The sequence below is a fragment of the Athene noctua genome, chromosome 3 (assembly GCF_965140245.1).
Source record: "Athene noctua chromosome 3, bAthNoc1.hap1.1, whole genome shotgun sequence".
Taxonomy (NCBI): Eukaryota; Metazoa; Chordata; class Aves; order Strigiformes; family Strigidae; genus Athene; species Athene noctua.
The window spans coordinates 9,257,453-9,276,704 of record NC_134039.1 but is presented as its reverse complement, the minus strand read 5'-3'; the positions used below and the strand labels follow the sequence as shown (position 1 = coordinate 9,276,704).

Sequence of the window (19,252 nt, the reverse complement as noted above, 5' to 3'; positions counted from 1 at the left end):
AACCTTTGCTGTGGGCTCCCCACACTCCTGTTTACTCACTGCTTGTGGGTAAAATCCCGACCCTTACAAAGTCAGTAAGAGTTCTGCCAGAGCTGCCTGCGTTTCCTCTCTGAAGCATGGCAACATGCAACACCAGTGCAGTTTTTTGTCCACATGTCCATAGGCTCTGGCGCTTCGTTGCATCCCCTACGTGTCATGTGTTTTCAGGTTTAATGCCCTACCAGTTGCTGACTTTACTAGTTTTATTTATTTATTATTTATTTTATTCCATCACATACCCTAGTGACTTCCCAGAAACCTTTGGGGCTGATGATTTAGTTTAAAGTTGAAGGACAGTGATGGTTTTAGCTGCTTTTTGATATTATGGTAGCATTGCCTGGGACAGAGCCTGAGGCTTTGGCCTTCCTGGAAGGTGACTTACAAAGCAAAGAGCAAGTACCCAGCTCTGCAGAAAGGGGTGTAATTCTCCTATGAACTGGTCACCCCATCCTTGTAAGGTCAGGTGTTTCACCAGTTTGAATTGCAAACCAATCCTGTATGTATAGTTGCATAAGCTTTTGCATACATAACTGGCTCCCAAACGCAAGGCAGTGATTGCTTCATAAACCACAGGCACCTTGTCCTGCTCCTCTCTAGTTGCTGCTCCCCTCTAGATCCCATCTCTAGTTGCTGCTGCCATGCCCCACCTGTGAAATGCGAAGGGTGTACTTTTGGTAACTGTGATGGGGATGCCCTGTGCTGGCTCAGCACCGAGTGTTGGCTCTGCTATGTATTATTCATGGGGTTTTGTACAAGCTGATGGTGTTCCAAAGTGAAAGGAGGAATTTTGGCAAACAATTACTTCTCCTGTAAAAAGCATACTAATCTTTGCAAATATTGAAGCAAATGGAGGAGACGTTTTTTAAGGTCTTCAAAATATTCTTGCCAAGTGTATTGTATAGTATTCAGTGCAACTGCTCAGAAAAGTAAGCTCATTGGCGTTTCTGAAATGTTGTCAAAAAAACGATGCCAAAGGAATGGTGGCTCACAGAGAAAGCAGTGGAAAAAATGGTCTTTTGGGCGAAACATTTTATACCGCTTTGCTATAGCTGCAGTATCTTGTGCAGGAGCCTGTTTAGATAGTAGGTCTCACAGAAATGGGGATTACGTGCTTGTATGGGGTTATTCATTTGCAATTGAAATACTTAGTCTCCCATCTCAAGAAGTCCAAACCAGTGTCGTTACAAGAAGCTCACTGCTCATAGACTATACAGTAGTGCCTAATTAGCTGCAGGTGTTTTGTTTGTAAGTACTGGAGGAGTCTGGGCTGGGTTAGTAGAGATGTTGTAGTGGCGCCGTTGGGCTTTTGGGCCATGCCCATGTCATGGTTGCTGAAGGGGGAAGTTGTCTGTCATGGCTGGGTGTTTGGGGGGGGTTTGACAGTAATGAATAAAGGAAATTACAGGCTCTGGGAAAGCATATTAAGCTATGAATCACTGAATCATCTTCTGCTACTATCAGCTGACAGGCCTTTTTCCGTAAAATAGAACCCATTAATGTGTTCTTTGTCATTTTCAGTGACTCAAAGGCTTAGACCTTCTGTGAACTCTCAGTCTGATAGGGGATTGTGCCTGTTTTAACCAAACCCATTTTTGCATGAGTTAGTACTCCCGTGCATGTCCAGAGTCCATGTTTATACCAGTGCACATCCCTTCCCCCTTGAGTTATGCCTCTGCCATCTTGAGTATTTGCTGGTAGCTGCACGAGGCATATTGTGGTTAGGCTGGGTACTGTCAAATCCACATCTCTCCGAGCTTCTTCGCTAGGCAACACTGCCAACACGTTCATCATGTTCATCTTCCATCGTGATCATCTTCCATCAAATCCCTTATGACCTCTCAACTTCTTGCTTGTATTGAGACACTGAGGGCTGGCTGTGTGTGTTATATTTATTTGCACATAGCAGAGAAGGAAGATGATACTGGCATTTTTAAATTTTATCTTCTGTATCTGGGTGCCTCCAGTCAAAGAGTATGATAGAAAACCTTTCTCCTCTACATCGCTAGTTCCAGGGAAGCATAGCTTAGATCAGGGTAATCTTGAGCTGATGGGTACTCTGCGTGAAATAAATACACTGTGTCAGCTCTAACATCTCTCTGCCAAAAAAATCACAACTCGCACTGAAACTTTTATGGTCACTGTGACAGTGGAATAGCGTGGCTGAGCACAGTGTGCTCTTGTGCGATTTTCCTGTTGTGAAGTTGATAAAATGCCCCTTCGTGGCCAACAGGGAGAGTGGTGGTGAAAATCACAAATAGGTGAAGGTGTGAGGTACATATCAGTCCCCTCACTAGGGAAGGGGTCGTGTGGGGGATATAGCTATTGTTTCAGCCACAGCTCACTGTGCTGTCAGCACATGTGTTGTCTGTCCAGCCCATGGATGCATGCCAGTAAGCAGCATCTGCTGTTGCTTGCCCAATGGCAGGACCACAAAGACCACTTCAGGGAACTGGGAGAGACCTTGCAATAGGCGTGAGAGGGTGGATCTCCATTTCTTCTCTTGGTTGTGGAGTGACTTGATTCACATTCACTGTTTTGGATTTTTTTTTGGTGGTGGTGGTTTTGAAGAATTTGAAGGTTTGCAATTGATTTTGGCTGGACCAAGTTTTTCTTTTCTCTATATCCTAATAAAAATAAATGTAAAGCTGTAGTTGGTGATTTGGGACCTTAGTTTCTATGTTTAGTGGGATCTAATCTTCTGATTTTTTTTTTTTTTTTTTTTTTTTTTTTTTTTTTTTTTTTTTGTAATACATAGCCTAAACAATCCATCCTGCGTTCCACTTGGTTGTGCACCACTTAACTGCTTGGTGCTAGCAGAATATATCCTAATTTAGTTGAATTGTTGTTACTTCTATGCCATTTTAAGCAGCAGTGATTGCCACTCATTATCATTAGGCTAAAACGATTGCCTTTAGAAGGATCCTAATAAGGAGGATGTCCCAATTAAGTAGAATGTGTTGTTCTAAGAAACTCCTTACAAGAAACGATGTCACAGTCACGTGTTGTAATGTAATTCTATTATCTCGTCTTCCTATAACATCTGCTCTGATATCTCACAGACGTATTCTCTGCTTTGGATGGTGATCATCCGTTCTGGCGTTTGATGAAATCAAATCCAACTCAGCTGGGATACTGCCCTGAAAATGATCACACGTCTTTGGAGAAAACTGCTCTGCAGATACGCAGTTATTTCCAATTGCAAGGAGCCAGAGACAAAACTGCTCAAACCCCTCCAGACTGGCCAGATGAAATAAAAAATTTGCCCTTGTGTAGCTCAAAGGATCATTCTTCACAGTTGTTCTGGGAGTGACGTTCCTGCTGGTGATAACCCAAAATCTGCAGTTTGTGCAACTTCGGTTTGTCATGTGTCAGTGGTTGCTGCCGTTGATCATTTTTTGGCAGATTTTGTTAGGCTGTCTGTTCTTTCATTTTTAAGAATTATTTATTTGCTCTTCTACTGATTTTTCCAGGAGAGAAAGGGTGATCTCTTGTGGTTAAACACTATAACTAGAGGCCTTATGTATGGTCTTTTCCTGTTTTTCTCTGACATTTATTTCACCTTGAATTAGTTAAAAAGATCTCTAATGCTTTACTTTCACTTCATCTATAAATTGGACATAAATATTACCTTACCTGCTTAACCCCAGTGTCTTGAGGCTAAGTGTAAAGCTCTGGTAGTGCTTATTAATGTCTTTGGGTGTAGTAGGTGTTAGACACATACAAAGTAGTGGCCCTTTAGTCTCTTGCATGTGATTCCTGTGGCTGTTCTACCCTTCCTCATTTGGGCTGCTCTGCCTACCCTAAGACTCCGATTCTGGAAACTTTTTATCACCAGCTAGCTCTCCCAAGCGCTTTGCATTTTCTCTATGTAAAGCCACTCCCTGTTATTTAACCGGGCTGGAATGTGTGGAAAGAAGACACTTTGCACTCCTTGCTTTGAATGCTTTCCAGGTCTTCCGTTAACTGAAAGCACTGGCTGATATGATTAGCTTTAAGGTTTTCCCTGTGGTCTCATTTCTGTAAGGAGAAGTCAAGATGTTTTCCATCTGCCTAGCTGGTCAGGTTGACAGGTTGAGCTAAGGAGTCGTGGTGCAGGTTGCTTCAAACAACAGAGACTACGGGGTTTTTTCCAAGTTTGAGCTTCTACGTGGTGGTTTGTGTCACTTCGTATTCGCTCCTGTGTGTTGCTGTTGGGATGCTGAGCTCAGGGTGCTGGTGTTTCCCACACTGTGCTTCAAAATCTATTGTGTACCTGGATGGTGCACTATCCTCACATACTCATGGTTGCTATGATTGCAAAATGTGGGGACATAAGAGTTTTTCTGCATGTCAGAATACTAACCATGTGGGGTTTGCACCTAGTGAAGTGTTTTGATATTGTAAAGGCAGCTGACAGTATTTTTCTTCCTTTTACTTCTTTCCCATAGGTCTTTGTGTTATATAGATCTCAAGAATGCTCTCTGCTGCTGGGAAATATTTTGGTGTATGAGTTTGTGGAAGAAAAGGGATTTTTTTTTATTTTTACTGGATATTTAGTGAGCTCTTGAACTTCACATGATTCTTTATGAGAACAGGAGACTGGACTCAAAAGACCTTCTAGTCCCATATTCCTGAGTGAAAAATAAAAAAAATTATGATGATTGAGTGGATTGCCTACTCCTAAATATAGTCCTCCTAGGTAAGGTTGGCATTTACTTGAGCAATGTAATGTGCAATACCACATCTTGGGGACTGTTCAGGGTTAATTACCATTTTCAGGCTCATTTTGTACAGCAATTTGCCTGATATCTGTCCTGCACACTTAATTTCTATAAACTCTTAGTAGGATCCAGCTATTCCTTGCAGTGGGAGTATAAGCCGTTTTCCAGATATGTACATTTGCTTAAGCTGTAATAGATCTATAAAGAAGGGAGGTCAAAGATACTTTGAAATATTTTCTCTTGAAAGTAGGCGTGCTTAATTAAATAAAAATAACAAGAGAACAGCAAAACCTTCATGCATCTATCCAGACTCTAAATCTGGCACTCTTTCCATAGGAATGAATGGTGAAATGTGCAAAAAATAGTTTATAGTCTTTACAGTGCTTACATTTCTAAGTCAAAACAAACACATTTGGGTTGGATTTCTGCTAGATGCCTCAGCACAGATCATTTGAATCACATTGTCCAGTGGGAATTTTGATTAATTTGATGTCATCGGAAATTTGGTTTACACCATGGGATGTGGATATGAAAGGAGAGGGAGGAGGCAAAGAATTTGAAACAAGGATGACATTAGGTATTACAGACCCATGAATGTAGGCAGTGCAGACTTCTTGCTTGCCTTGGTCTGTCAGTTTGGATATAGATATATGTAAAAAGTTGAATCCAGTGATAGTTGAGGTATTGTTTGGTCTTGGTGAATTTGCTGTATACTCAAGCAATAGCTTGATTAAATGTCTCCCAACTCCTTGAAAGACAAATAGAAACTTCAACTATAGGAGGTGTATGGTATTGAAGCATGTTTACAATAGGTAAGAAGGAGGTTGAGGTAGTAAATTCAGACCTGCAGTAACTTGAACTGCAAGTTTAGGTTCTGTCTCTTGCATTTTCTTTCTCCTGAGATAGAGTCCCAGTTGAAAATGCTGCTTTAGATGGAAAAGCTGGTCTGGGACCAAGCTATGGTATGTTTGAGGATGCAGCCTTGCCCCAAAGTTTACTGCCCGTTTCAAATAAACAGACTTGCCACATTGCTTTCCACATTGTGTAGTCATTCATTATGATATACAAAAGACTGCTTGCCTCTGTTTTTGCTGTTTTGCCTTTTGATCTGCCTTTGCATGATGCTAATAGCTGTGTGGTGCCAAGAGCAACACATGGTCCATGGAAAGTCAGCAGCCTCCTGTGCTGGAGAGAAAGTGAAGTCTGACTTGGACTGAAGTACAGGCACTATAGGGGCCAACACTTCAGGAATCAAATGTTTTGCAACAGCTGGCATATACATAAGTGCAGATATCTGTCTAAATAGAGGAACAGTGGAGGGGGCTTAGATCTTTTAACAATTCCTCCGTATTTAGGTGAGTTCTGGGCTACAAACCCCAGATCTCTTCTGCCCTGAAAGCTGAAGAGGTCACACAACCTCTGCTGCCTCTGGTGGTGGAGTTGCTCTTGGCCATCAGGACAAGGCAGGGACAAGCTCTGCCGGGGCTGCTGCCAAGGCACCGAGTTTGGGATGTCTGTGTGATGCATGTGCACTTCTGTCACGCTGCAAGGACAGCATGGGGAGCTCCGTGACAAGCTCTGAAATGAGTGTGCAGGAGTATATGTATATTAGTGCAAAAATCTGCCTTGCATTGGAGGGTGGTGCATCAACAGAGACCAAGAGGTGGGAACGTGCATGGGGAAACTGGAATAGAGGTATGAATCCCTGGCTTCAGATGAGTTTGCATGAAGGTTTAAAATAACTGCTTCTTTTATAAGTTTGGGCATTTTCAATCTTTACTTTGTCATTTTGTGCAACAGTTCTTTGATTTGGGATTTTCAAGTCCTTGGGGATTGAGCTCTGGCTTGTGTTTCAGCTGAGCCCAGAGGGCAGGAAAAATGTGGAGTGTATTAATTGTACATCGGATTTTTCCTATGATGTTTTTCCTCTAGAGATTTGGGAGGGGGAGCATTACGAGTTTGTCACTGTGACTTTTTTTTTTTTTTTTAAAATCCTGCAGTTTTTAAAAAGTATTCTTTTATGTTTCTTCTCCTCGGTATTCTACCTACAAACTGTAGGTTAACCCTGAGGCCAACGGCAAAGTGAATAAAGCAATTCTGGGTATGGCCCATTCTGGATATGCAGACAAGTCCTACACAGATCTCTGCCCCAAGGAGGGTACAGTTGAGGGGAGGCACCAAAAGAGGTGACAAAATCCAAATACACTTGAGCACCTTGGTTGTCTTGCCTCGCTCTGGTGGTTCACAGCAGTCATAGATGCAACATATGGCTGCTGCGCGTTGCTGGGTGGCACAGAGCAGCCAGAGGCCTATCGAGTGAGTCTGGCCCTGTATTAATTGGGCAACAACTGACTGCCTAATTTCCACTCTAGTGAATCGGAGGGAAGAAGAGAAATAAAATAATGGGCAAAGAAGCGTACAGGTTTGAGTAACCGTGCAGAAAGGAAGGACACTGAACAGTGCCAGTTGAGAGAAAAGACAGATGCTGCCATTCATTTCTGAAGATAATACACAGAAATCTTTGGTGTGGAATGACATAGCATCAGCTGTGACAGCCAGAAATGCCAGGGGAAAAAGTCCTGTTTTTCAGGCCATTGGAAACTTGGGATCCTCACCTCTCTGTCAAGTTCAACACAGCATGGCTGAAGCCATGGCTTGAAAACTAAGTGAATAATACCGATAGGCAGAGAATTAAAATAAGGAAGTTGAACTGTAGCCAAAGCAGTGAAAGCTGGGGTGGTGGCTATTTAAATGTTTCTATTTCTAAAAAAGATATTTATAATCACAGATTTTTTACCTTTTTTACCCTTCCTCAATTTGATATGCTCTCTTCTTGTTGGGGAGCAATTCCTTCCCATAATTTTTCATCAGTAAGGTTGAACTTTAAATCAAACACTGATAAAAAGAGAGTGGGTTTTTCTTCTAAAAACCATTTTATTAACTTTAATCATTTTTATGGAAAACAGTTGAAGATAGAAAACTGACATTGTTGTATGCCCTAGCCACAGAATTCCCTTCCTACATACTGGGAAAAAACACATCTGGTCCAGCAAAATTATGAGAGTTATAAACAAATCTTCCATCACCCCACTGGTCACCTGCTGTGGTCAATTATAGTTTTGAAACTGGTGTGTTATTATCAGATGTTTGGCTACTGCCTGTCTTTACTAATCTCCAACCCAAGTAAAACCCATTGGCGTGACATATCCTATAATTTGCTAAGTTTTTGAACAATGGTGCATTTTGCATTTCATTTGCACTTTCATCCAAGAACCTAAGAATACACTCCCCTCGCTAAAGAACGGAGTAATTAATCATCAGTGCTGTTTGTAAGGAAAAGGCCTGGCTGTGGGAAGAGAGTCATAGACAAAGTAGAGGATAAAATGTCTATATCCCACTGCTTTAATCACTCAGGGAAGTAGCTCCTGTAGATATTATGATTTTAAACAATTTGAATCTTATTTGTAAAGGTATCTTAAACCAGTATTTTTTCCACATTTAAAGTGTGTTTTCACTTAAAAATATTTTATTGTTGGATATTAATTTTTTAAAGATGCCATAAAGCTGTTTGTGCTCTATTTCTTGTTTTTAGAAATCTTTTTGCCTATTAACATCAGTTACACATCTGTTTTCTGCAGGGAAGACTCTTACAATTTTGCCTTAATTTCTATCCATTAAAATTATAAAAAATAAATAAATGAGACAGATTTACAAGAGAGAATACTTATTAAAATATGCAGGCAAGTCTGCATTTCAAATCCAGGTGGTGTACTTCTCAAGTTCAGTACATCCCCAGAATATAAATGTTGATCAGTGCATCGTTTATGCAAGTCGGCCACTGAGCTATGGCAGGAGAATTTGGAGAGCTTGTTTGATAAGATGGTGTTGCTTTTTATCCCTTACCTCTCTGCTTTTCATGCTTTCCCCCCTGTTGCTGTGTCAGATGTCTTGTGCTTTCTCTCTGGGATGCTTCCTCCTGAGTCATGTTTTACTGTTGTGACCTTCCACACGTGCATACAGTTTTACTGTGGTTGTTAGAACCCCGGGACCAGAGCCAGGGTTGGGATTAAGACTGTTCCCGTGCCTCTATCTCCAGCATTCAAATAGGCTATTAGGGAGTTTGTTCTGGTGGTGCTGTTGCGTATGAAGGGTGATCCCGGTTTAGGTTACTGTCTTCTGGCCATGGTGGTCAAGACTTTTGTTCCTGGTTTCCCCAGTGTATATCCTTGCTTTTTGTTTTGAACGTGCTTACTGAACCTACATCGTCTTTCTCCTCCCATGATGGGTGTTTTTAGGTCCATGCCACAAATACAGTTTCTAGGCTAAATTGTTTGCAGGGAGGAGATGGATGTGAGGAGGGAATCCAAAGAAGTTTGGTGGAGCTAACAAGTCTCAGGCATGTTACCTTGTTTTGTGATGCTCCAATGCAGGGATGTTTGTGGGGTTGTTTCATAACTGAAGTAAACTGGGATTAATGTGGCTGTTCTGCCCAGGAATGTTATACCTATTGGTAGAATTACTGATTACTGGAGTTAGACACCATATATATGCTGAGCTTGGAAATTAGAGTTCTTCCCCCTGAAAAAAAAACACTAAATACATACCTCTTCCTTAATGTATTTTGTAAAGTCTGCATGGCCCGTAAGGGCAGGATCTCTCTTGTGTGCTTAAAAGCAAGGAATAGTAAAAGCTAATGGAAAAAATAAATTTCCTACTCTGGCTTTTTTCAAAGGTAATTGTTGCATATTACACAATTGGCGATAAGATGAAATCTAATAAAGAGGTACAATCCCAATGCCTCCAGCACGTCGCCACCTGTATATATCCCAGCAGGATTGGGAACATGATGCTGTGGAGAGCATGGCCATAGCTGGCTGTTTACAGACCACAGGGAGGAGAGCTTGTTCTCCAAGCTGGACTTCCATGCATCTGTTACCCAAGGATGGTAATGCAGCATTTGCTCTTGTAAAATAAGTTCTGTTTTTTTAGCATGACAGTGATTTTGATTAATAATAAATAAAAGTGTGCCCCCTATCCATGCCTGAGGGTTTAGATGTCATGGCAGAAAGTGACTTTTGTGCCTGAATGAATGTGTATGTAAATTATTTTATGTCAGTACCTTTACTTATGTCCTGCCCCACAAAAATTCACAACTTTAAGGGCTTCTGTATAATGGACTTTTGAAGCCCAAGCAGTTCAAATGCCAGGAGTTGTATTTCCAAAAGAAATTCAATAAGCCCATCAATGACACTGCAAGCGTCTTGCTACTGTCCGTTTGGCAGTTGTCAGTGGAATTGCCCTTACAGGAAAATTCTGTAAATGTCTGTCTCATATATAATTTTAAAGCCAATCTATAAGAATTCTGTCACTGAGATACCGTTTACTAATAAATTTGTGAGGGTTTGGAGTAGTTTCTAGGAGACTTCTTTTGAGTCCTCTTGACTTCTTCCTTTGGCAACTCTCTAGAATTTTCTGTAAGAATTATCTCTAGGGTGACATCGTAAGTGACTTGAGGATATTCAGAAGAGCTAACAAGGGCTACTTCTGAGATCATGAGTCATCTGTGACATTGAGCTAATAGATGTTCATTGTCTTTGAGGTCTGCACATATAGGCTTCATCTTGGAATGTCCCCAAATCAGTGTGGTGGTGGCAGCAAAGTCATTCATGCTGGCTGAAATTACATTGGGCTTCTCCTTTCTTTCTATCCATTATAGGTGTTCTCTGCCTGCCGGACAGCTTGAACCTTCACAAAGACCAGCAAAGGTCAAACAAGCCTGGGGAAGTACAGATGTTCAGCCAGTCAGAGCTAAGGACCATTGAGCAGTCTTTACTTGCTACACGCGTGGGGAGCATTGCTGAACTCAGTAAGTACAACGTTGTTGATAATGCTTGTGTTTCTTTCCTCAGTGTAAAGCAAAGCTGCTTGCACTGCCTGATTGTGCAGAGGAGAGATGATGGGGCACGTGTAATGTTGAAGGAGATGTTGAGTCAGATCTATCCATGCTTAATGCTCCATGGCCAGTTAGAAAGCTGAAGCCATAGGAGGAAAGAAGTCTCAGTCAGTCTCATAGCAATGCCTATGACCTGTTTGAATACACTGCTCTCATTTTTAAAGGTGAAAGATGCTTTATTTCATCTTCTGTACGTTGCATCTGAGAGCACCTCACAGCTTGGCCAGACTTGCAAATGTCTGTCGTATTGGTGTCCTGTCTCACTTCACTGGGATGCCTATTTTGAGATGGACAGGCAAAAAGCTGAAGGTTGCAATAATATTGTCACAGATTTAAAGCAGAGCTAGTTTGACCTGTGTTAGAGAGGGCCCTTCACCCTGCCTCCAGTTCCAGCAGAGGAAAGACCACAGCTCAAACCTGCACCAGAGGAATTTGTTCCTGGAAGATAAATTATTTGCTGTTAATCAAAACACTTTTTGAGAAATGTGAGAATCTATGATGTCTGTCAGAATCTGGAAGCTTTGGTTTCAGCACATATAAATTGTAGGAGGCAAATGCCATGTGAATCCTCATGTGGCATGGAGATAAACTTAACAGAAGTGCCTTTTTAAAAAAAATTAAATTAAAATAGAAGCCTTCCCATCACGTGTTTAATGGTATAGTTAGAGATAGGAAGCTATGGGTGGGAAAACAGAAACATTCAGACAAAAAAGGGTTTGTTTTCCCTGTGGTCTGTTAGAAATACTGTCAAGTATTTTTTTCCTGAGGTCTGTTACAAAATTTTGGGGAGAAACTGAAAACATTCAAATCGATGAAGAAACCAGGCTGCCCAGCTTACTGTTGTTCTTATTACTGAATTATGCGTTACCAACGTTGTAAAAAACATCTATAGGTATCTCATGTTCATTTTCCTGGCATTTTCTGTAGCAATGGGAGTCTCCTCTGTGGCTCTGTCATATCATCAGGGCTCGGTTTACGTGCTGTTCATGAGCCCTTTGGATGTACCATGGATGTTTTTCTACAAGCCACAGTATAAATTTCTGTTTTCAGCTTGCTAATTTTTCCATGCTCTGGTGAAACGTCAACAAGCCAAGAGCACTTACATGCTGTAGCGTGAAGTGTTGCTCCGTCTCTGGAATCAGGTGTTTGGTGTTATTCAAATTAAGTAATTTATGCTTATTTATTTCATGCACATCAAACACACAACAGTACTGTCTGCCAACTAAATTATGCATGATACAGCTCTTAAAGTACATATGGTTGCATTTTAATAAAAAGTAATCTGTGGATATTTCAGGGTTTTTTTAATTCTGGATTTTTTTGAACCTCTGTATGTAACCCAAAAAGCCAGACTCCTTAATCACTCCCCCTTTTAAAATTTTATTTCCAGCAATCTGTCATTTTAAAGTAGTACTACCTTAGGTTCAAATGCTTCATTGACGGGGTTTGCTTTCTGTGTATCTGTTGACTGCAAACACAGGTAAAATACTCTTCAGGGTGGCCAACTTGAAGAAAAGAGTGCATCAGTGGGAGTTAGATGCAGCTGTCAGAAAGGTTGGCACCTCCAGCACACTGGTAGCCCTCCAGAAAGCCCTCTGGACAACCATTGAGGGCACCTCCCCAGCCACGGCAAGCAGATGCATGTCAGGGAAGAAGCAGTAGGAGGAGTGGTAATTGGCAAAGCTTGCAAGGCTAGATGCTCAGTTGTGTAGAAAACTTTCCTGTGGAGCAGTGCTGGTGCAGAGTTCAAAACTGAGTTCTGAAACACTGGAGGGAGGTGCAGCATGTTGATGGGCAAAAACATGTGAATTTGGGGGAAATCACTAAATAGAAAGAAAATGGAAGGATTGGGGGGGTACAAGGGAGTTTGCTCTTCATTCAGTGCTTTTGTATCCATCTCTGGCATCAGCAGAGGCTGTGACCTGGAGGTTACAGCAAAGCCTCTGCTGTGGAGGGAGGCTGGGGAACCGCAGCGTGGGGGCAGGAACACTGAGCAGCAGGGAGAAGCCAGGGGGGAACACCTGGGGATCAGAGCGTGTTGGCAGGGAGGGATTAGGCGAAGGAGGATTTATCATTGCCCCCGTGGTGTGAGGGGGATGGAGAGCTTTAGAAGTGGTGCTGTGGAGGGGAAAGAGGATATGGCAAGCTCTGGTGTGGAGAAAGTGGGATATGAGGGAAAGGTTAGGTAAATAAAAGCCCCTGCTCTTGTAGGGATGAATAAAAGTGATGAGGGAGACTCTCTGGATAGGAGGGAATTAGGATGATAGCCCTTGTGAAGAGGAGGAGGAGGAGATGGCAACCAGGAGTGAGTGTCAAGGATTGAAGCTTGGCCTGTTGGACCAACAGAGAGGGCAGTTCCCAGGTGTGTGTCTGAAGTGTCCCACCAGTTTGCAGCATCCCAGGAGCCAGGACTTCATTTCTGTTCTCTTCAAAATAGCACAAAAAACAAGGACAAAGAGTGATCTTGCAATAAAGCAATTTAATTTTATCCCAGGGGGGAAAAAAAAAAAGGCAAAAAAAAAAAAAAGCGCAATTCTAATTGAATGAGATTTTATATAGTTTATTGACATTAATAATTAAAATATTGCAAGTACACAGAATAACTAGAATTAGGAAGTGCCCGCATGTGGAGGAAAGGCTTCCTCTGTTCTGGGTTCTGCCCAGCGTCCTCACATGCAGCGGTGGTGCCAGCTGCTGGAAGTTTTGAGACTGGGAAATCAAATCTGTCCCCTGGGAGACAACAGCTGGCAGATGGGCCCAATTCATTGCCCAGCGCCTGTATTTTAGCTCGCATCTTCTTAGTTTCTTCATAGTCTGTCCCAGGTGAAAAACAGACTAACAAGATGAAAAGCCTTGCATCTTGTGGTACCTTCACTTTGCCCTACGCGTGATGGCCCTCATTTGTCTGCTCCCTTCATTTTTTCATGTATGCTGTTGGTGTATTAGAAAAGACCATTTTAGTGATCTGCATCTTCCTGGGGGGTGTCAGAGGTGAGAGAAAACTGGGGAAAGGTGGGATGGTGGACAAAACCGTGGAGGGAGGGCAGCACCCTCTGTGAATGCTACAGAGGAGGAGGTTGACCCAGGCTGCCATTGGGGGTCCTCATTGCTAGGCAGGTGCAACCAGACTTACGGATGCTGCTCTAGTATCCATCAAGCCCTGCTTGTCTGGTCTGCTCTCATCTCCCGGGCTTAGGAGAGAGTGGACACTGGCCAGCACTGCTGGCCTTGGGGCATTCTCCTCAAAATAGGAAGAGATGATGCTGACTTAGGGGAAAAATCAAAGGAAGGTTTCATCTCCAGGACCTTGGCGGAGAATGTAAATAGAGACCTAATTCTGCAACGCAATTACAGCAGTAATGTGTGATTCCAAGGAAAAGGCTTGAAAAATTAATGTGAAACCTTATTCATTAAAATATAATGAACATGGCACAAAGTTAAGGAACAATAATAAATCTGGCCTATGTTATATTGGCATTTAGTATTCAGGAATTGTAATTGCCTACTACAGTGTGTTTTAAAATAATGTTATTTCATTTGAAATGCTTATTATATTGAGAACATTGAGAAGAACTGAAGCACAGAAAAAATAATAGGATTTTAAACAGCAGCCTGACAGCATTTCACTGTTTAATCTTAGAGAAAATATTTCACGAGACTTTTTTTTTTCCCCCCAATTTTTTCATTATTTTTTTCCCCCCCCAATTTTTGCTGAAGTCTTCTGTATTTTCATACCAGACCTAGAGGAGAAGGGGAATAGATCTGTTTGGGGTTTTTTTCCAGAAAGGTTTGGGGCTTCTTCTAGATTTCTAGTTATTTTATTTTATTTTATTTCCTCCCCCTCCAGACAGGGAAAAAATAAGTAGACTGAAGAGAAAAAGAGAGGAATATTAGGGAGAGCTTTGGCTGTTGAGAGATCCCATGATACTGCATTTTGACCTTTGAATATTTTTCCTAACTTCTTTATATGCATGTTTGCAATCCACAGACATTTATGTTATGTTTAACTGCATAACACTCCGACACACCTATTCATCACCCATCTAAAAGTACCACTGCCATCTTGCAGATCCGATGCAGAAGGGATGAGGCTTACAACTGGAGGTCACTGATGTTTTGCTTGATGAAGGAGGACCCTCTTTCTCTTGCGTGTGCATGTAGGTGTTGACAAAGAAGAGCAGAGCCTTCGGGTACACTGGGCACCAATCCTATCACCAAGAAATATTCCTCCCTCACTGCGTTGGGATGAAGACCATAAGGTGTTAGTGTACAGTCAAGCTGGGACAACCACCCCATGCTGAGTCACATGCATAGGACTGCAGAAGGGTAAACTATGGCTTAGGATGTCATCCAAACTGTGCCTTCAGGTTAGGGCAGAAGACTCTTTGGGGCTTGCTTTGTGCCCAAAGATGGCCAGTCTGCTATGGCTTCCTGGGTGAGAAGTTTGCCACTCAGTCCTGTGCAAACCACAGTGACCGGTAGTGATGATATTACTCTGAGTGTTAACCAAATGAGTAGGCAGTTTTATTTTAAATAGGATAATCTGAAGATTCAAATCCGATTTATCACTGCTGATCTTTGAGCTTTTTAGCCTTTGAATGGTGTTTAACTTAGAGCAGCTCCCAGATGTGGTGTTCAGGCTGGGATTTCCTACACGTCACCGCTCAGGTCTCAGCAAGGTTTTCCTTTTTTGCTGTTGGAAAAAGGCCACCCTTCCCCATCATCTTCTCTTTGCCTCCACAATGCTGAATGTATTTATTTCCAAAATAACATCCTCCCAGTAGATCACGCTTTTAGGGATGAAAGGAAGGGTTATTGCTCAAGTATAGGTAGGAATGTGACTGTGCATACCAATACTGTTTTTCATTTCTCCTCGCAGCCCCAGCTGAGGGGATGATGAAAGTCGGCATCCCCTCCCTTGCCTTTTCATCTAGTCTCAATCCTCTGCAAGCAACAGGAAGGCACACTGCAGGAGCCATAGAAATTGATTCATGTCCTGTAAATAAGAGGTTAAACCTAGGCTTAGAAGCAAATGCCAGGGTAAAGGTGCTTGCTGGAATGGTGGCATCTGAAGGAGAGCTAAGCAGAGGTACTAGCTGAAAGCAGCAATTCAAGTAGTAGTGTTACCTTCAGCACAGGGTATGGTCACAGACTGGCAGCCTGTGTGGGCACTCTCCACATGTGGTAATACTTTTCCTAGTTTTTGAGGGTCCTCCACTGGGTTATTGCACAAGATACCTATGTCCTCACTCTCCCAGCTCTTTCTGGGCCTCTTGTTTGTGGTTCCTCCTCACTGCAATCTGCATGTCATCCGTTCCGTGTGTAAAACCTAAAAAGAGAAGTTGTTGAGGTGCCCCTTCACCCCCCAGCAGAGAACACAAGACAGATTAATGCAGTGCTCAAATGGTAGGTAGTTTCTTGTCTCCATTTGAAGTGCTAGCTTGGCTCCCCGAGCTGCTACTCCGTTCCCCTTGCAGCCTCCTCTGAGTGATGGACCTGAGCCCCCATTTGCTGTCTGCATCTGTGCACAAGAAGGGTTATGGGTTACTTAATAGCCCCAAACTACCCCCTGCTTTCCTTCCCTTCACCTGAGAGGGGGGGACTATCATAAACCATAAAACAATGCATTTATTTATCAGTGAAAGGGAAGCAGGAGGGAGTATAATTTGAAAATAGCAGTCCACTCCCTGGTAAGGCTTCACCTTCCTTTTCACTGCCCTGCTGACCAGAGGGATGGATTTCTGTCTTGGATTACAGGAGCTGAACAGAGGCAGCTATTGCTTGCGTGAGTCCCTGTCTCCTGGTAGTGCTCCTTTGGGGGCTCCCCAGCTTCCCCCACAGGTGAGATGCAGCCCCCTTCACCTTCTTGGGGGGGGGGGGGGGCAAGGTGGCATCTGTCCCCACACAGATGGTTTTGTTCCTCTGGGCCTTATACCTCATGCATTTAAGCCCACTCAGGTTTGGTGCTTAGAGGCAAAAGGCATCACCATGGTGGGTGGGGGATGCTGGAGCTCCAACCCTCCACCGCCCTTCCCCAATACACCAGTGTATTGGCTCAGGACTCCTCCACATACCTCACCATTGAGGTGCAAACTCCTACTCACCCCTGAACTCCTCTGCATCCCAGCATGCTCAGGGTTAAAACAGCATTTTTCATTCCTTAGGTTTGCAGTCCTCCCTGTCCCTGCTGTGAAGAGCACAGGCAATGGGTCAGGCCAGGGTGAGCACTCTTCCACTGGCCTGCTGAGCCATGGGGGCTTTGAGGACATGGGTCTATATCAGGCCAAAGAAAATCTAGGAACAGTGGTCCATAAGGTGGTGGTGGTGGTCTGCAGAGGGAAGACTCTGCATTAGGTCGGCAGATGAATAGTTTATCTGAGTCAAAGCTTGTTTTGTTTGGAGTTGACATGGTTTAAGGAGAATCAAACACAAACATCATGCTTGCCACATTGGATTGGAGATTTTTGCGGGTAATAGTGTTGTTACACTAGGTATGTGAACTTGAGAAGGTTTAATTATTATTGTGGCTTTTTTATGGGATCTATCCAATCCTTAATTTCTCAGTCTTCAAAGGTTTTGCAAACACTAAATTGCACACAAACACTCTGTAATATAAATAGAAGCTTCTTGTGATGGTAAGATAAGTGGAGATAAAAGGTTATAACAATCTGTGGGAGGCCACAGGGAAGCCACTGTCAGGAAACGGGCTGCTCGTATCCTGGTCCTGTCTTTTCGTGATGAATTGAGAGTTTGGGCCCACAGCTCCTGGGAGAGATGAATGGCTGTTAGAAGAGGAGGTTGCCAGGGGTAGCAAATTCACATAGGGACACAACATGGATAAGCAGAGATGGGGAGGTTTCTGCAAGGTGAACTCAGCGGTGAATCTGTTGCATGTGCGATGCTCCACTGACTGTGGGTTATGGCATCCTAAGCGCACCCGCAGCCTGAGGCAGCTGACTCTTGAATCTGGAATGTACTGTGTGCCAAGAATAGCATAACTTAATGTTTGAGGATACTTTGCACTAAAAGCATGTGTACAGTGAAATACATGCTTAACACTTTCTAGCGTGCACCCACCCTAGCACTCTGCATACTCCTTTCCTGGTATAGGTGGGTCATCTTGAGTTAATGATAGAAAGATCTCCAGTAAGTCATCTGAGGAATGGTTTCACTCAAGCAGTTTTTGCTCAGCTGGCTTCTGAAACACAGAGATACATGCAACACCAGAGGCAGCGCAAACATGGAGAAACAGCACAGCTGAAATCCAGAGTGTACGGATGTCTTGGGGTACCTGACTGAGCATGGCTGAAGGCAGTCTGCTGTGGCGCAGGAGACACAGTTCAACTACTCGTATTCACCCTCATTCATGTGCTTACAGGTATATGCCAGGGTGAGCTGTAACAATGCATTGCTTTGGTGCAGAAACCAGAGGTGACAGGGAGGTAGACAGGGAGAGAGACTTGGCTACAGCATGGGAAGGGTGCAGGATGGCCATGGCTACCAGTTAGCAGTCTAACTGAATAGACCGTGGTTTGTTATCAAGGTTATAATACATGTCTTCAGTGCTTTCTCTCCAGAGCTGGTCATGAGCAAAACTATAGATCCAAGACTTTTATACTGAGGTGTGAAACGAATCCATGTCAAGAAAGTGAGTTTTGCACCTGTCTCAGTGCTTCTAAGAGGGCAAGCTTTGGAAAATACTGGCCATGATATGAAGTTGGCATCTGGAGTGCACCTCCCTGACAGATAGTCCTCCTTTTCAAGGTCTGGCCAGGGTACAGGAGGATGTTAAGGGCTCTGAAGGGCAGATAGAACTTCAACCTGTGGCTCTGACCTTCTCTTTTCAGGAGAAAAAGTAAAGCAGTAACACTGTTGCTCTCAATATGGCCCACCACAGGGCATGATTCCCCAGAGCAGGCTATGCCCATGGAGTCATGGACAGCTGGAAGGATGATCAGACCAGCCTTATCAAACTGATGGGTGCTGCCTACAGGACGCTGTCATGCTAGAAACATTCTGGTTTGCATGGTGCCCTAGCGTGGGAAGAGGTCTGCGGTGGAAACAGACATCCTCTTCTCTCCTCTGGTCTTTGAAGGAAAGACATAGGCCAAAGAACTGTGTGGCTTGTTTTCAGTGTGCAAAAATATTGTTAAGTTGTTCTTGTGGTTTTAGGACATGTTTTTGGAACAAAAAAATCTCGAGGTAGGTGTCGTAGGGAGTGGCTCTGTAAGGATCGGTCCTGTGTCAGTGACCTCTGGGTTGTGGTTGTGCAGTCACACACCCTGCTGAACGTTTTAGGCTGTGGAAATTTATCCCTCTGAAAGCAATGAGCCTGCTCCTAGACAGGCGTGTTTGCAAGATCATGACATACCTTAAAATCCTTCAAAAAGCTTCTCAGAACTGGTCATTGGGTGTCTATCATTTCCTCTTTCTTCCTCCTCTTTTTGCTTTTCTTTCCCCCCCCCCCCCCCCCTCTTGTTAAAAAATTAGAAACAGATATGTTATTTTTTAAACTTTGCCCTCTAAAATAGTAAGGGCAGTGATAACAGCTTTCACTGAA

At 43.1% G+C, this 19,252-nt stretch overlaps 1 protein-coding gene across 6 annotated transcripts in view; it reads left to right on the top strand.

The window, feature by feature from the left end:
* ABTB3 (ankyrin repeat and BTB domain containing 3) overlaps positions 1-19,252 on the top strand; it is a 181,778-nt gene that overhangs the window by 95,386 nt on the left and 67,140 nt on the right. For 5 of the 6 annotated variants that reach the window (XM_074901248.1, XM_074901246.1, XM_074901244.1 and 2 more), the window contains exon 2: positions 10,456-10,605. In XM_074901248.1, the coding sequence (XP_074757349.1) occupies positions 10,456-10,605 (150 nt within the window). The remainder of the gene's footprint in view (positions 1-10,455; positions 10,606-19,252) is intronic. The other variant, XM_074901247.1, reaches the window with a different exon arrangement.